An 18457-nucleotide genomic window follows, 5' to 3' on the forward strand; every position below is an offset into this window, starting at 1 on the left:
AACTAGTACTACATAATTATCCACATGTACCTTGTTTGGTATAAAAATAGGATAATTTTTTCCTCAGAAATCTTTGTTGATGATGTTATGGTGTGAATCTGTAATCCTCTTTTTGAGGATTACAATGCCTGTATGGAATCCATGCTCTTATATCTGAACTTTCCCTAAATACAGTAGTGTCCATTGAAACCTCTATTTTAGTGATTAGTTTTATTGTTTTTTTAATCCAGTCAGTAAGTACAGTCTGCATTTTGCAAAGTTCTTCCAGATGATTTGAGATAAAATCGCATCTATCACTGGGAATCTGTTCTAAGTTTTCTATCTAGAGAAATTCTTTTTATCCATATACTTTGTATCTTATCTCCTTCAAAAACGAGTCTCCATTCCCAGATAGACTTGATTGTACGATCTCAGAACTTAAAATCAATTATATTAACTAAAAGTTCTATAACCACACGCGTAGTGAAAATCTCAAAAAAAAATATTATATTAGAGAAAAGTGATTTCCTCTCTTAAAAAAGCTGTATTTCCATATCCCTAAGTCATTTTACCTAAAGTATTTAAGTGCTTTAGATAGGTTATTTAGGTCAATCAGTACAATTAGTACAGTGATTTTTTTTTTTCTTTCTGGATTTGCTTTGCTTACAAGTTCTTAGGTCTATGATTTTCATTTTTATTGTGGTACCATAAATAGAAGATAACATTCCCCATTTTAACCACTTTCAAGTTCATAATTCATTGGCATTGATTACAGTCACACTGTTGAACTACCATCACTTTGCATTACCAACACTTTTCTAGCACCCCGAACAGAAAAAAATCTGTGGTTTTCTTGGCACTGTTGGAATTATCTTTCCTAGTTCCTCCCATTTCCACCCACCATCTACCATTCCCAACTCTCCATGCTCAGCTTATTATTTACAGAAGTTTTTGTACTTTTACATTTTGGCACTTTGAAACACGAGAGTGTTAATAATTAGTATAAAGAACCTTTATGGTCTAGCTTAGCTTTTTTGCTGTTTCTATTTAGTTTTATAAATTTGCCAGAAAATGGGAAACAAGTCAGAGTAGAAGTTAAGGATATTTTATTTAGATTTTTCAGCAGCAGGAGTTGTCAACAAAAACTTTGTATTGGATCTAGACTCATTTTACATTTTGATTCATGTTTAAGAACAAAAAGTGGTATTATTGCAAACTTTCTTTGGAGCAGTGTTTCCCAGGGAGTTTGAACATGTGTGGGGTATTGTTTCACAGTGGCATGGAGTGTGCTAATGGCATCACTAGATGGGAGCCGGTAGTGCTATGTGTCCTAATGTGTAGTGATCTTTTGTTCTTTCTCAAATGTTGGTAGAACTATGATTGAGAAACCCTAGAGAGACAGCATTAAAGTTTGTGTCAAATATGTATTATCAGTGAATGTTGAACATATTCATGTATTAAACTTACATGACAGCCTTTCTGTTTTTGTTATTTATTTTTTAGATATACTCAACATATAACACATATTTAAATTGTTCTATTGGATAAATTTTGTCCTGTGTATAAACATATGAAACTATTTCTACAGTCAAGTAGTGAACATAACCATTTTCCCCAAAAGTTTTTTCTTGCATCTTTGTAATTTCTCCCTCCAGCTCCACTGTCCCCTTTAAGCAAACACTGACCTCTGTCTGTAATACTAGTTTCCAGTTTTTAAAGTTTTATTTAAATGAAATATGGCCGTATATATTCTTTTTCTGCTTCTTTCATTTGGCATAATTGTATTGTGACTCATTCACGTTGCATCTATTTTTACAGCCTTTTTGTGACTTTTTTTGTGGCTGAGTAGTGATTCTGCACAGTTAGCTTATTCTTTAACCTATCGATGAACATTTGGGTTACCATCTTTTTGTCTGTTACGAATAAAGCTGCTAAGAACATGCATGTATAAACCTTCATGTGCTTTCAGTTCTCTTGGGTATATATCTAGTATGTTAGGTGGATTATAAGATAGGTTTATGTGTAACTTTTTAAGAAACTGGTTTCCAAAATAGTTTTACCATTTTTCATTTCCATCAGCAGTTTCTCCATAGTTTTGTCGACATTTGTTCTGATCAGTATTCTAATTTTAGCCATTCTAATAGATGTATAATGATATCTCATTTTGGTTTTAATTTGTATTTCATCAATTACTAATGATGTTGAGTATCGTTTCATATGCTTATTTGTTATTTGTGTTGTTTGGTGAAGTATCTGCTCAAATCTTTTGCCCATTTTTAAAAATTGGATCATTTATTTTATGACTCTTGAGTTTTGAGGGTTCTTAATATATTCTGGGTTCTCTATCTTTATCAGATACATATGTGCTTTACAAATGTTTTATCCCAGTTTGTGCTTTGTCTTTTTATTCACTTAACAGTGCCTTTTGAAGAACAGAAATTTTTAGTTTTGATGAAGTACAGTTTATCAATTTGTTCTTTTGTGGATTGTGCATTTGTAGTTATAAGAAATATTTGCTTAATCCAAAGTCATAAACATTTTCTCCCACATTTTCTTTTAGAGGTTTTATGGTTTTAGGTACATACATACACTTGAAGAGCTATGATTCATATAGAGCTGTTATTTTTAAGCAATGGATAATATTTATTAAGGATGTACTGCACATCAGACACTTTACAAAACAGTTCAGATATGTTATTCCTTTTTATTTTTATTACAACTCTAAGAAAATGTGCTAACATCCTCCTCATTTGATAGATAAAGGAAGTCAAGGCATAGAGAGTTCTGAATACTTAAAAGCTAATTTTCCTTCAATGTCCTCCAACGAAAAACTCACCCCACTCTTCCACCAAGAAGCTTTGAGTCACTGACCTCCATACTGGTAAACCCAGTGATAGAATTTATCTTGCTTGATCTGTCTTCAGCATTTGACACAATTGTGCACTCCTTCCTCCTCAAAGCATGTCTTTTTCACTTGGCTTTAAGGGCTCTTTTGTTTATGTGTTTGTTCTTTCTCACTCTTCTTTGCTGGTTCCTCCTTACTCTCTCCCTGACTTTTGAATACTGGAGAGACTCCAGTGCCCAAAGGCTCAGTCATTAGACATCTTCTCTGTCTACACTGGCTCTCTTTTGAATTTCATTTGATGTTATCACTGTGAACCAATACAAGCAGTAACTTCCAATTTATATCTTCAGCTGGCCTTCTTCTCTGAACTCTAGAACTTTATATATAACAGCATTAATATCTCCACATGGATATCTAATAAGAATCTCAAACTTAATGTTTCCCAAACCAGTGTCTGATTCTCTGCTACTTCTACCCCAAACCCATTCCTCCTGTAGGCTTTCTATCCTAGTAAATGACTCTCTGTTTCCAGTTGCTCAGATCAACTTCGAGTCGACTGCTTTGCTTTCTTTCTCATCAGAAATCCAGTCAGTCAGCAATTCTTGTTGATTCTACTTTGAGCATATATCTAAAATATGACACTTAAACTGCTGCCATCCTGGCCCAAGTTGCTATTGATTTCTCCTGGATTTTTGTAATAGTCTCCTAACTGGTGACACTTCTTCCAGCCTTGCCCCCTCTAGTCTTCTCAGTGGAACAGCAAAAATTGTCCTTTAAAAACCCGAGTGCAATCATGCCATTCCTCTGATCAGAGCCCTCTAGTAGCTTCCCAGCTCACACATGGTACAAGCACACTGTACGAGCAAAATTATCCACCAGTGTCTCGAAAACCCTACGTGATTGGTCTCGAAAACCTTACATGATGGGAGCACTTCCACCCCCACTCCAACTCATTCCTACCTCCTCTCCTAATACTTTCTCGCTCTCTTCTTCCTTCTCCGGTAGCCCTGGCCTCTAAACACACCTGGCCTGCTCCCACCTCAACAGCTTTGTGCCTGCTGTTCCCTTTGCTTTCACTTCTTCCCATAGGACTCCTTCCCCTTCCTGCCTTCAGTCCTCTGCTCAAATGTCACTTTAATAACGAGGACTTCCTCAGCCTTGTCCCTAACCTTCCTTTCTTTTCTTACATTTCATTGTTCCTCCATAGCACCTATCCCAATCTGATATATTATGTTTTTATGTGTAGGTGTATTTATTGACTGTCTCCTCCTATCAGAATGCAAACATCATGAGGGAGGGACTTTGTCTGGTTCACCTCCATATTTCCAGCACCAAGAACTGTGCCTGGTACCTAGTGTTTAATGAACGTTACTTGGATAAGCAAATAATTTATGAATCTGAAGCTTTATCACTATAAAAATATATTTTATTGATGTTGTTATAATAGTTCAGATTGTCTCTTTTTTAGCTGACTAACTTCTTTTCATCTTTCAAGACTTCAGTTAGGAATCCCAAATTCCAAGGACCTTTCCCTTCATCTCCAACGCCCCTTCTCTGAGTTCCCATTGCAAGCTGAGCACACAGCGACCAGAACCTTGGTCACTTGACAGTGTCTGTTCATTAGGGTGGTTGAAGCACACCCAGGGCCCCATGTTTGAAATGAATTAAGCGAATTGTAGACAGTTGAAGAAAGGATGTGATGGTTAATTTCATGTATGTCATAATAGGCATACATAAAAGTTTCAAACATAGTACAGTTAATTCGCATGGACACTGCAAGTAGATATCCTGAATGTTAGTATTTTCCAAATATTTGTATTTTCCATTTCCCTGTAATCTACAGTCCTATTGAAATCTTGCCAATTGTTCCAGCAATGTACTTTGTCGCGAAGTAACTGTTTTTGGATCTGGTATCCAGTCCTGGATCCCATTTTGTATTTAGTTCTCATGTCTCTAATTTCGTTTTCTTTAAACTGGAACAGTTTCTCAGTCTTTCACTTCATGCCCTTGACAGGCTAGTTAGGTGTAGAATGTTCCTCACTTTGGATCTGTGGGGTGATTCTTCCTGATTAGACTCAGTTCTGCACTTTTGGTAGGAATACTACAGAAGTAATACAGTGTCCTCAGGGCACCATATCAGGAGTCAAGGGATGTTTCCTTGGTCCCTTATTAGTGAAGGTAATTTTGATGTCTTGATTAAGGTAATGTGATGGTTAAGTTCTTTTGTCAACTTGGCTAGGTTATAGTGTCCATTTGTTAGGTCAAGGGAGCACTGGCCTGATTGTTACAGTGAGGCTACTCATAGATGGCTATAAATCATTAGTCAGCTGATTGCATTTATGGTTGATTATATCTACAATCAACAAAGAAGATTGGATTTCGGAATGAGGGATATTCTCCTCATCTGATCAGGTAGAGGCTTTAAAGCAAGAACTGAGAATTTCAGCAGACAGAAAAAGAATCTCTCTCCTGGGGATTCATTGCCACCTTCGTAGAGTCTCCAATGTATAGCCTGCCCTACAAATTTGAATTTGCCAGTCCTCATGGTTGCATGAACCTAATCTAATGGTAAATCATATATATGTACATACATTCTTTTGTTTCTTTTTCTCTGGAGAACTCTGAAGGAAGGAAGAAAGAAAGAAAGGAGCAAGGAAGATTGGCTGTAATTTCCACTTTAAAATAGGAATCACCAGATTTTCCTTCTGAATTAAAACAAACAAACAAACCAGCTTCTCACCTTTCTAACCTCTGTCTTTGCGAGAGTGCCTGCGTGTTCTGTCACATGTGTACCTCATAAATATTCTATCTTCTTACTCTGTGCTGTGCTGTGCCCTTGAATTCTTTCTCACAGCATGGCCAAGAACCTAGAAACCAAAATCCAGCAACATGTTTTGGCAAGCCAGCCAGGAGTGAGTTCCCTTTTCCTACTGTCCAGACTGGTAAGTCATGGCTATAGACCAGGAGACTTGACTGTATGCTTTTACCTTTTTTCTTCTCACCTGGCTCATTGCTATCCTGCTCTGTGCCCTCATACAACTCTGTACCTCTAGGAATCTAAGGGTTCTAATCCGTCTTCCCCAGGACATAAACTCGGTTTGCTCTGAGCCTTTGGCTCCCTCCTGGCAGGAGCCCAGCTCTATGCTTTGTAGATTCAAGGAGGCTCGGAGTAGCAGGTGATATTGCCCTTTGAGATCTGACTGGAGGCTTCTCCCTGTGTTAAGCAAGAGTCCATTGGGAGCCAAATCAAGCCTCCCTCATTCTCTTTCTCTTTCCCCCAGCTCTCCAAGACTTCCCTACTCTCTTTCTTTTCCTACCGTCTGAGGACCCAGACCCTTCCTCCTGCTGAATCTCTCTTCACCTCTTCAACAGAGGTCTTCCCCTGCCTCCATGAGAACCTTCCTCTTCTCTGTCTGGCTTTCAATGCCTTCTGAGACATTCCATCTTTTGTACCATAGGTCTCTGGGCTTAAGATTCTTGTACCAAACAAGGTGTTCTCTTTAACATTCTAGGGAGTCACCTCTGGTTTATGCCCTTGGAAATTAGGTACTTTCAAACGGGAGTGTCTCCCTCCAGGCCTTATTGTTTAGCTTCTATTAAGACCCTTTGGAAACGTCTTGGGGAAGCCTGGTGACTCGGACACCTGGTGACTTATTCCAGGGATGCTCGGCGACTGTACTCCCTGTGTTTCCAAGTGACTGGGCTGGTGAGAGACTCCTCAAGAGTGATGCCCTGGAATTCTTCTGTGCAGGACTGGGGAACCCCCCAGTAAGTGTAGGTCCAGGCATCTCTCAGGAAAGGTGCTGTATGGGGTTTGAGTCCACAACTCCTCAAGAATGTTGTCCTGGAATTCTTCTGGGCAAGGCCTGGGAAAACCCCAAAAGCACGGGTCCAGACATTTCTCAGGAAAGGTGTCCCAGGAATGCCTGGCGACTGTACTCCTCGTGTTCCCAAGTGATTGGGCCAGCAGAGAAGGAAATGCCCAGCTCTAGTGCACGTTGGGATGCTACGTGGTCACTGGTGCTAGTGAGTCTCCTCTTTTTCCTTCACTCAAGAAAGGGCAATGAAGTTCAGGGTTTCTCTTTCAGTTGAAAAGGCGCATGGTCATCATGGTGATGTCTGCTAGTTTTCTCTCCAGGCCTCTTGTTTCATGAAGCTCCCCAGGGATGTTTCATCTCCAGAGGTTTCTGGCTACATGGGCTCTCATGGTTGTCATGGCTTTCTTGAGGTAGAGCTGTTTTTTGTTTATGGTGTGAGATAGGGATTGAAGTTGAATTATTTTTGCAAATGGATGTCCAATTATTCCAGCCCCATTTGTTGAAAACACTGTTTTTTCCGACTGAATTAATTACCTTTGCACCTTTGTCAAAAATCGGTTGTCCATGTGTGTGGATCTCTTTCTGGACCCTCCATTTTGTTCCATTGCTCTTTGTGTATCTTTATGCCAGTAACAATGTTTTACTTATGTATTTATGTTAATTAATTTTTTCTGCTAATTTTTGTTAATATGCCTTTATACCAATTCTTGAAATCAGATAGTGTTACTCTGAACCTCTGTTCTTTTTCAAAATTGTTTTGGTGTTTCTAGGTTATTGCAAAATGAATTTTAGAATAAAAGTGTCAATTTCTACCAAAAATCTGTCTGGGATTTTGATTAGGACTGCTTTGAATCTGTAGATCTATTAAGGGAAAATCACCATTGTAATGTGAATCATCCGATTCACGAACAAGATAGTTCTATTTATTTATATCTTCTTTGATTTCTCTCAGTAGTATTTTATAGTTTCAAGAGTACATGTTTTTCATGTCTTGTCAGACTTATACCTAAGTATTTAATTTTTGAGATACTATTGTAAATAGTGTCGTTTTATTCTTCAACCAGGTCTTGTCCAATAAGCATGTGGCTCCTGATCATCTGTTGCAAATCTGTCAGCGCATTGGTCCCATGTTGGATAAAGAAATTCCGCCCAGTATTTCAAGAGTCACTTCTTTACTTGGTGCAGGAAGGCAGTCTTTGCTACGTACAGCAAAAGGTACCTTAATTTGAAGAAGTGTTCTGCTTTGTATTAATAACTTAATATAATTGTGAAATATTGTAAGCATGTGGAAGAATGGTCATATGTAACTATAAAACATGCTGTGGACTATAAAATTCTCTGCATTTAGCATAGAACTTTGAATTTTATTATGTGTTTAATGGGTCCTTCTGCATTAAAAATGATAAAGGTATAGATGTTAAGCTACAAAACTTGATTTATTCTGAGCTGTGTTTAAGGTTTTATCAATGTGAGTTTTTAATTTTCCATTTTGTAGCTCAGTTATAACTTCATTGAATGTAATTGTATGTGTCTAATAAACTCTTCAAATGCTAGAAGTATTTCATTTGATATTTGGATTCTGAAAACCCTTTGTTAAGAGGAAGTAATTTTCTAAATTTGATAGCAGTTTGAAAACAAGCACCACAAATGTATAATTGCATGGTTGTTTTTTCACCAATTTTATTTTTTTATGAAGTTATGTGGTAGCAAATGATTGGAATTGCTATTTTTTTTTTTAGCTTGGTATGAATTACTTAGACTAAGTATGTGTATGTGATATGATCTGTGATCTGTGTATACAACGTGGTTACACTGCTAATGAGTGGATTGTTGGTTCTTCTGGTCCTGAGCATATGGGAAGTTCATCCCATGATTACTTTAAGAGCTGTTGTGGATATGATGCTGCCTCTTAGGTGCACCACCAATATAAAGCTTTGACTGAGAGAGAGCAATCTTCCCTCTTGGTTCTATATCAGCCTGGTTTGTCATCTTTAGTTGTTTCTAGTGCTCTACGCTGTGGCTTGAATCAGGAAACTGTTCATATTCTTACTCCTTCTGTGTCCCTATCCACTGTGTAATTATTCTCTTTGAGGTTGCTATGTAGTAGTTGCTTGGTAGCCTGTTTACCTCTGTTTTATTTACTTGTGTCATGCTCAATGTGGTTGTTTTGCGATGAGCACCGCTTTAGAACTGGCAGACTATAGAAAACTTTGTTGATAAAATACAGCAAGCTGCCTTAGGATAGGGACCATATTTCTCTCTTTGCTTTGTACCAGTGTCACAAGAGGATGCCTTGTAACAGCTTTTTGATCAAGATAGTGGTAATGAATCCATTCATGTAAAACTTAACATGCCTGTTAGTTTGGGGCACCCGAGGCTCAGTAGAGATTTAGTACGATAAACTTCCCTTCCCTCCTCTTTCAGTTGTGAAGAAGTTGATTTATAACACAGCATGACTGCTCATAACCTGTGTACTGTGTTGCTTTCCTCCTATAGGGGAGGTCAGACATTTTTTTCTTAGTGTATTTGCTAGTAAATTGAGGAGGGATGGGACTTTGGAATTAGTGTTCAGACTCATAGATCCTACATGTGTGTTCTTGTGTAAAGGATTGTCTGTGATCCTAAATCAAGAAGAGAGCCATTTAATTCTGGTTTGTTAATACTTCTTTTGGAGAGTAAAGTCATGGTATTATTGACTAAATTAATTTAAAAATGGAAGAACATCTTAATAAGTCAATTACTTAAGTTAAGAATTTTCATATAAGGTAAATTGAATTTTTCTTTCCAAAAGTATCCATTTTTGGAAAATTGGATCAGTTGCGATGCAGACTTTTCACATTGTATGGCATAATTCTGCATTGAAAAATTAAAATGTCCTTGACATTTAATGGGATTTGGAGGCAAAAGATCTGGTTTTATGGCCCATCTCTACTATTTGTAGGGGATCTCTTTAAAGGTCCTGGAAACTTGAGCCTCAGTTACCTCATTTGCAAATTGGCAGTAATACCTACCTCACAGGGTTGTTGTGAGGATTCACTGAGATAATGTAAAGCACTTTGTAAATTGTAAAGTGCCACACAAATGTTAGTTGTTGTTGTTGCTGTTGTATCTGAGATGTCTTAATTTTTTTCCTCCAGAAATGGGAGGTCTAATAATAAACCTCCAGGGCTTTCTGTTAAAGTATATTAGTCGGTAAAATTTTGAATAAACAGTTTATTACAATATACGTAAGTATTCTATAAAATCTTTCTTGGGGTTAACTGTCAAGATTTTATGTGTATCTAAAATTCATTTTAAAGACTGCAGGCACACAGTTTGGAAGGGCTCTGACTTTGCTGCTCTTCATAGAGGAAGACCTCCTGAAATACCTGTGAATTATGGTTCCCCACCAAATCTTGGTAAGTGAGGGTCTTTCAGATGCCCAACACCATACTTTAAATTTCTTGACGAGCTTTGTAATTGCTTTAGCAAGTTTCGGTAGTATAAGTATCAAGTTTCAAATTCAGTTTTCTTAAAATAATTACAAAAAATAAAAAAATAAATCTTAGTAAGAAGTCTGTATTCATGGTTATAGTAGTAATTGGGAAGAAACTTTTGTCCTGAAGATTTCTAGAATATAGATTTTGTAACTGTCTAGAAATTGTTTTGGGGTTATTCTTGGCTGTTTACATTTTGGCTTCCTCTTAAATAATTGTCATTTTTATTTTCTAGTGGAGATTCATCGAGGAAAACAACTCACAGGGTGTTCCACTTTTAGCACAGCATTTCCAGGAACTATGTATCAGCACATAAAAATGCACAGAAGGATTCTTGGACATCTATCTGCTGTCTACTGTGTAGCATTTGATAGGACAGGACATAGAATCTTTACAGTGAGTTGACATTTCAGTCTTAATTTGGTATCACCTGGAGCACTTTAGAGCACATTAGATTCATCTCAGAAATCTCATAAAGCACGAAAATTCTGGGTTTTCCATCCTTATGTACTTTAACTTAGTGGATCTGGTGTTGGGCCCATGAGTTTGTTTTCCAGTAAGTGCCCCAGGTGATTCACATGCCCATAACTGGGCCTGCATGCCGTTTTCAGACACTGGTTTAGTTTAGTGTTTCTCAAGTAGGATCATCAGGGATGCTTTAAAGAAAAATACGTACTGGACAGTGCAATGGTTGCTCAGTGGCAAAATTCTTGCCTGCCATACTGGAGACCCAGGTTCAATTCCCCTTGCCCGCCCATGCAAAAAACGTGCTTGTTATAGTTCTTTAATCCATTTTAAATGAACTGAATTAGATAATTAGATTAAGTTTAATATGTGTATAGCTGTCCCCCCCCAAACCTCCAAACCCTACCAAACAAACCTACAGGTGAATCTTATTCACTCAGATTAATCACTGATCCAGGGAAATTGATTGATTATAAAATAATCTTTGTGTTTAAAGTTATTACAAAAGTATATATACAAATTTAGAATTAATGTAGTAATTTTAATGTTTAAGGGAAAATTAGGATGGGAGAGGAGTTTAAATTTGTTGCACGTGTGAGATTCATAGGTACTCAGATGTTTTCTGAATGAATGGGTGCTGGCTGGTCCTATACGTTTGATACACTATTTGATTATTTAAAAGAAAGGTGCTGTTTCTATGATTTTTAAAATTATTTTTGGGATTTCCACTTACCCACTCTTATGGGTAGTGTTAGAAAATAGATTGGTTCTAACACTCACAAAATAATTATTTAGGTTAATGTAAACCAGTCTATGACTCAGTTATTATTAGCTGAAATAGGTGAACTGTGAAGTTTTACTTGGACTTATTACTGGGCAGGGAATTTTGAGAAAATTGTAATTATAATGTAGTTATATTAATAGAAATTAATAGCTTCATAGTATACTTATGTAGACTTTCTTTGCTTTGAAGAAAAATATTATTCCATAAAGTGTTGTATCTGTGAAATTCATTATTTACAGAGTATTCTTTGTTGGTCAGAGAAAGAGGCGTTCACATAGTTAAGGGGCACGTAAAGAAGTATTTAAAAAAAATTATTTAAAAGGTTTTGTGTATTAACAAGTATATATATTTTGGGGTGTGTTCTTTTCCTAGGGTTCAGATGATTGTTTGGTAAAGATTTGGTCAACACATAATGGCCGCCTGTTGTCCACATTACGAGGTCATTCTGCAGAGATTTCAGATATGGCAGTAAACTATGAGAATACAATGATTGCTGCGGGGAGTTGTGATAAAATAATTAGAGTGTGGTGCTTGAGAACTTGTGCTCCAGTTGCTGTGCTCCAAGGACACACTGGATCAATTACATCTTTACAGGTAAATGTGGACATTTGTATGTTTATTATCTCTTTTTTCATTACAACTCTTTTCTCGTTAGAGTTGAGAAATAGTAAAATGCCTCGTAATTGTATGATCATTTTAAATTTAATGTTCAAGTGAAAATATACTTCCACAATTCATGGAAGAGTGATATAATAAAAATCTAATGCAGTGACCTTTACATGAAGGCTTGATGGATGATTTATTGCTTCCTTGAGTTTTATGGTTGAACTGAAATAGTACAATGATCTTCAATGTACCTGTCAACTCATGGCCAATTCTACTGCAACCACTTTACTTTGTCCCTAAAGCAAAGCTTTAGATTTCATATTGTTTCTTCCATAAATATTTAAGTAAGTCTTTCTTGAAGATAAAGATTCTTTTTAAAAATGCAGCCATAAATCACCATTATCACACTTATTTGTTGATAGTATGTTAGTGTTCAAATTTTATTAAGGAATTTTAAGTCAGTGTTCAAATTTTCAGTTGTCTCAAAAATGGTATAATTTTATTTTGATCGAATTAAGAGTCAAAGCCTATAAGTTACATTTGTTTAGTATAGATTAAAAGAAGCTTAAGACATGTAAAATGTACTCCCCTGTCCAATTTTTAAAAATTCCCTTGTGGCTTCTTTGCTGAAGGAACAAGGTTGTTTCTCTGTAAGTTTTTTACAGTTCAATATTGACAGTTCTGTCCTTGTGGAGTAGTTGAACATGTTCCTCTATGTTTTCTGTGGGTTAGTTGTTGGACCTAAAGCAGTAGTTTTCTTTAATGTGCATGAGAAACACCAAGAGAGCTTGTTTAAAACACAGGTTGCTGGCCTCACTCACAGAGATTCTGATGCAGTATGCCCAAGATGGGGCCTGAGAATTTGTATTTATACCAAGTTCCCAGGTGATACTGATGATGCTGATTTGGGGACCACACTTTCAAGATTACTGATTAGAGGCTTGATCACACTGATAAATCCGTTCTGTCAGAAGGCATAAAAGGCATAAAATGTCTGGTGTTCTCTCTGTAGTAGCTGTTGATGGATCACTATCTAAATTGCTTAGTTTTTTAGGGACTGATGATTCATAAGGCATATTGATGCCTCCGATTTGAGTTTGGTTCAACTCTGAGGTGATTCAGTTTTCTTGTGTGAATTCACCTAGGTTATTTGTTAAGTGATCTTTAAATAGAACTAGTGTAAAGGTGTGTGACAACTGATTTTTCTCAACTTTTCTGGTCAATATTATTTTCAGATAATACAGAATGAAGACTTTTATTTTTTTTCATAATCATCGTTAACATTTATAGAAATCTTGTTATGTACTACACCCTAATCTGTGTTTTGTCCATCTGTCTCATGTATTTCTTAAAGGAACTCAGTGAGGTTCGTTTTTATATCACTGTATCATAGAGGAAACTATGGTACAAAGAGCTTAGGCAACAAGCTGGAGACCCTTTTTTTTGCTATGTGCAGGCCTCGGGAATTGAACCCAGGTCTCACTCATTGCGGGCGAGAATTTTCCCACTCTGAAGACTTATTTTTGAATGAAGACAGTTATAAATTTTTTTTTAACTGCTATAGGATATAAAGATTTTATTCCTTATTCTAAGTTCTATATCAAATAAAATTGAATTAGCTATTTTAACTAACTAGACAGATTAAATTAGTGTGCAACAGAAAACTTAAATTTTGGACAAAATCAACATTGTCCTTTTTATCTTGCAAAAAAATTAAAGCTTTACAATACAGACAATATTATTCTTTCCCTTGTATATTGATTTACCTTAGTTTTAAACAGATCATTTTCATCACATCTTTAATCAGAGTTTAATCTTTTTCAGTTTTTTTTTAACAGTCGCTGTATGAACTTATGCTGACTTTTAGAGCTGGAGAACTGAATCTGAGTCTCAGGTGTCACACAGATACTTAAAGTCCCAGGGAACTACTAGGTTTTACAAAGAGCAAGGTATTTCAGAATTTAAAGATAGCAGTTAAAGCTTGCAATCTGAGCTCTAATTTTTATAAGAATTTTTAAATGAAACTACTTCAAGAAATAAAACATTAAACAGTTGTTTTATATTAATAAGCCATAACAGAGGTTTTGTTCTGTTTCACTCTTACATGTATGAGTTATGTTAACTAACTGATAAACATATATTTGTCCTGGCTGTCTTTTAAAGTTTTTCCTTATTGTAGATGAACCTCTGACCTGTAGCTGACCACATATACTTTTAGAGAAGTATTAGAGCAGAGCAGTGCAGCTGACAAGTAAATTTGGCTACTATCTATGGCCTTTTGCTTTTTTTTTAAGAATAACTAAACCATGACTAACAACACCATACCCTTGGTTAACATCATTCAGATTGGTATCAGGATTTAACATGGACAGTGAGAACATTGTCAGATTTTTAGGCATTTTATATAGTCTCTAAATATATGAATAATATTATTTTACTTATACAGATTTAACCAGTAACAGGATAGAATATCTCTTTTAACCACTGTAACACTTTCCAAATACCTCTTGTGCAATAGGTTAAACTATTTTAGCACCTTATACACGGTGAAAGAGCAAAGACGACGATTGAAATTTGTTATAGTGTTTTATCTTGAAAGTTGAAGCAAGCTCTTGATTTGCCCATTTATTTTTAGGTAAGGAAGTATATCTTTCTCTGGAAAGATTTATAGTTTGAAAATTAAAATCCTAGCTAAGTTCTTCAGTTGACATTTTGAAATTTGGTAATGAGCTTATAGGTAATATAGCAGCAAATGAAACAACTTATGATCCTTTGAGAGGCTATCTTAAAAGCATTGTAGAATTCTTCAGTTTGAAAGTAGAGCTTTAATCTTTTAGTGTCTTTTTCTTTCAACCTGTAGAACTCTAGCATCTAGGCTGGTCTACTGTTGACAAATCCTCACTGAAGTTTATTGAGAGTTTTATTCCTCATTAAAAAAATTTTATTGTTAAATACAACATATATACAAAGAAAAGAAAGAAAAAGCAATGGTTTTCAAAGTATACTTCAAGAAATAGTTACACTACTTGTTGAAGAGTGCTTTGAAAACTACTGCTGCTTTTTTTTCCTTTGCTTTGTATATGTTTTATAGTATACAATAAAAAAAGAAAAAAAATTGCAAAACAGATTTCAGAGTTTGTTTTGTTATGGGTTATCATTCCACTATTTCAGATTTTTCCTTCTAGTTGCTCCAAAACACTGTAGGCTAGAAGAAATACTTATTTTTCTTTTTGGTGAAAAATAACATGCATACGAAAAAGTAACCGATTTCAAAGCACATTGCAACAACCTGCTGTAGAACAGATTTTAGGGTCTGTCATGGGCCACAGTTCCACAATTTTAGGTTTTTACCTCCAGCTGCTCCAAGACGCTGGAGAGCAAAAGAAACATCAATATAATGATTCAGCAGTCATACACGTTTGTTAAAAACCTACCATCTCTGTAGAACTCCACTACCACTCTTGTTCCTTCTCCCATTCTTCAGGGGCATCCAAACTATGCCCATTCCAACCTCTTCATGTTGGAAGGGCCCATGGATAATATGGTATAGGGGATGGAACCAGTCAATCCTCTGGAGAAGCTGGTCCCTCCACACCCTGGGACCCATCCGGCCCAGGAATCCACCTGGATGCTGCAGGCTCCCATAACATCACCCTAGTGCATGGAACCTTTGCAGAATCTTATATAATGCCCTAGGTGATCTTTAGGATTTTCGCCCTAATTTTGTGTGTGTGTGTGTGTGTGATCTTTAGGATTTTCGCCCTAATTTTGTGTGTGTGTGTGTGTGTGTGTGTGTGTGTGCAGGCACCAGGAATCGAGCCTGAGTATCTGGCATGGCTGGCGAGAACTCTGCCACAACACTGCTGTTGCACCGCCCCCTCCCTCATTTTTGAAAGACAGTTTTGCCAGATACAGGATGTTTATTCATTTATTTATTTTATTTTATTTTGTTGGCATGGGCGGCTCCAGGAATCGAATCTGAATCTCTGGCATGGCAGGTGAGAATTCTGCCATAGAGCCACTGTTGCGCTGTCCTTTACTTTTTTTTTTCTTTCTATATTTACAATTTTTTTTTTAATTGGCAAACCAAAACAACATACAAACACGAACGTTTTTAACATACAAACATTCCATACATGGTGTAGAATCAATAGCTCACGATCAGATATAGCATTTTTGCTTGCAATTTTTTCTCTGTTACTGCCTTCTTGCCTCCATGATTTCTAATGAGAAATTGACACCTAATCTTCATTGCGGTTCCCTTGTATGTGACACATTTGTTTCTCTCTTGTGGATTTAGGAATCCTTTTTTTTTTTCTCTTCGGCATTTGACAGTTTGATTATAACATGGCATAGTATGGGCCTGTTTGGTCTCATCCTATTTGAAGTTTGTTGAGCATCTTCGATGTGTGTATTCATGTCTTGTGTTAAATTTAGGATGTTTTCAGCCATTATTTCTATGAATGTTCTCTCTGCCTCTTTCTTCTCCTTCTTGGACTCTCACAGTATATGTATCGGTATGCTTGATGGTGTTCCACAGGTTCCTCAGGCTTTGTTCACTTTTCTTCATTCTTCTTTCTGCCTCTCAGCCTGACTGATTTCGATGTCTGATTATTCTGCTAGCTTCATTTTTCTGTTGAATCTCTCTAGGAAAATTTTAATTTCTGTTATGGTAGTTTTCAGCTCTGCTTTGTCCCTTTTCATAATTTCCATCTCTCTATTGATATAGGTATACTTTGGGGGTATTGCAGGTTCAGTTCCTGACCCCCATATTAAAATGATTATGGCAGTAAAGCGAGTCATACAAACTATTTGGGTTCCGAGTTCATTTAAAAGTTATATTTAACTATACTTTAATTTATTAAATGTACAATAGCATTATGTCTTAATAAACCAGTGTACAAATCTTAATTAAAATGTGACAGAGAACTGAAGTGAGCTGTTGGAAAAATGATACTGATAGACTTGATCGATGCAGGATTGCCGCAAACCTTCAATTTATAAAAAACATGGTATCTGCAAAGTGCAGTAAAGTGAAGTGCAATAAAATTAGGTATGCTTGTATTCTCTTTGTGTTCATCTGTTGTTTTCCTCTCTTCCTTAAGCATTTTGTTCATGTTTTCTTTTTAGCTCTTTTAGCATATTTGGGACCATTTTTAAAAAGTCTTTGGAATTTCTCAGGTCTGATCTTCCTTTTTAATGATTTCTAATGTATTTTTCTCTGGCTGAATCATCACTTCCTATTTCTTTGTATGTTTGGTTATCTTTTTTTAAATTAATTTTTAATTAAAAAAATACAACAGCAAACAAACACAAACTATCTTAACTTATGATCATTCCATTCTACATATATAATCCGTAATCCATAATATCATCACATAGTTGCATATTCATCATCATGATCATTTCTTAGAACATTTGCATCAATTCAGAAAAAGAAATAAAAAGACAACAGAAAAAAATTCATACATACCATACCCCTTACCTCTCCCTTTCATTGATCACTAGCATTTCAATCCAAATTTATTTTAACATTTGTTCGCCCTATTATTGATTTTTATTCCATATGTTTTACTTGTCTGTGATAAGGTAAATAAAAGGAGCATCAGACACAAGGTTTTCACTATCACACAGTCACATTGTGAAAGCTTTATCATTATACGATCATCTTCAAGAAACATGGATACTGGAACACAGCTCTACATTTTCAGGCAGTTCCCTCCAGCCTTTCCATTATATCTTGACTAACAAGATGATATCTGTTTAATACATAAGAATAACCCTATGTTATAAGGATAGCCTCTGATCTCTGTTTGGATTCTCTCATCCATTGACACTTTATATTGTTTCATTTCACTCTTCTCCCTTTTGGTCGAAGAGGTTTTCTCAATTCCCTGATGCTGAGTCCCATGTTGCCAGGAAGGTCCACACCCCTGGGAGTCATGTCCCACAAAGACAGGGGAAGGGCAGTGAGTTTGCTTGTTGTGTTGGCTAGAGAGAGAGGCCACATCTGAGCAACAAAAGAGGTTCTCTTGGGGGTGACTCTCAGGCCTGTTTTTAAGTAGGCTTGACCTATCCTTTGTGGGGTTAAGTTTCATAGGAACAAACCCCAAGATTGGGGGCTCAGCCTATTGGTTTGGTTGTCCCCACTGCTTGTGAGAATATCAAGAATTCAGTTTGGGGAAGTTGAATTTCCCCCTTCTCATCATTCCCCAAACGGGACTTTGCAAATACTTTTTTATTCACTGTTCAAATCACTCTGGGATTTATTGGGGCATCACCCTGGGCAAACCAACAAAATCTCATGCCCTACTCAAGGTTCTATGTACTTACCGTATTCAGTTGAGCTGTCTACATAAGTTATATTAGGAAACGCACTAGTCAAACTATAAATTTTGTATGTTTTGTTAGTTTGTTGAAACCCAGACATTTTGATATTTTGAAGGGTTATCACTGGATTTTAGAATCTGAGGTGTCTGTTCCT

The 18457-nt window shown here is 36.3% G+C and overlaps 1 protein-coding gene across 5 annotated transcripts in view; it reads left to right on the top strand.

Annotated features, from left to right (window-relative positions):
• The window catches only part of BRWD1 (bromodomain and WD repeat domain containing 1), a 241510-nt gene that overhangs the window by 41824 nt on the left and 181229 nt on the right, over nt 1-18457 (top strand). For all 5 annotated transcript variants that reach the window (XM_077119066.1, XM_077119067.1, XM_077119062.1 and 2 more), the window contains exons 5-8: nt 7707-7857; nt 9942-10040; nt 10354-10514; nt 11740-11961. In XM_077119066.1, coding sequence (XP_076975181.1) covers nt 7707-7857; nt 9942-10040; nt 10354-10514; nt 11740-11961 — 633 coding nt within the window. The remainder of the gene's footprint in view (nt 1-7706; nt 7858-9941; nt 10041-10353; nt 10515-11739; nt 11962-18457) is intronic.

The sequence above is a fragment of the Tamandua tetradactyla genome, chromosome 10 (genome assembly GCF_023851605.1).
Source record: "Tamandua tetradactyla isolate mTamTet1 chromosome 10, mTamTet1.pri, whole genome shotgun sequence".
Classification (NCBI taxonomy): domain Eukaryota; kingdom Metazoa; phylum Chordata; class Mammalia; order Pilosa; family Myrmecophagidae; genus Tamandua; species Tamandua tetradactyla.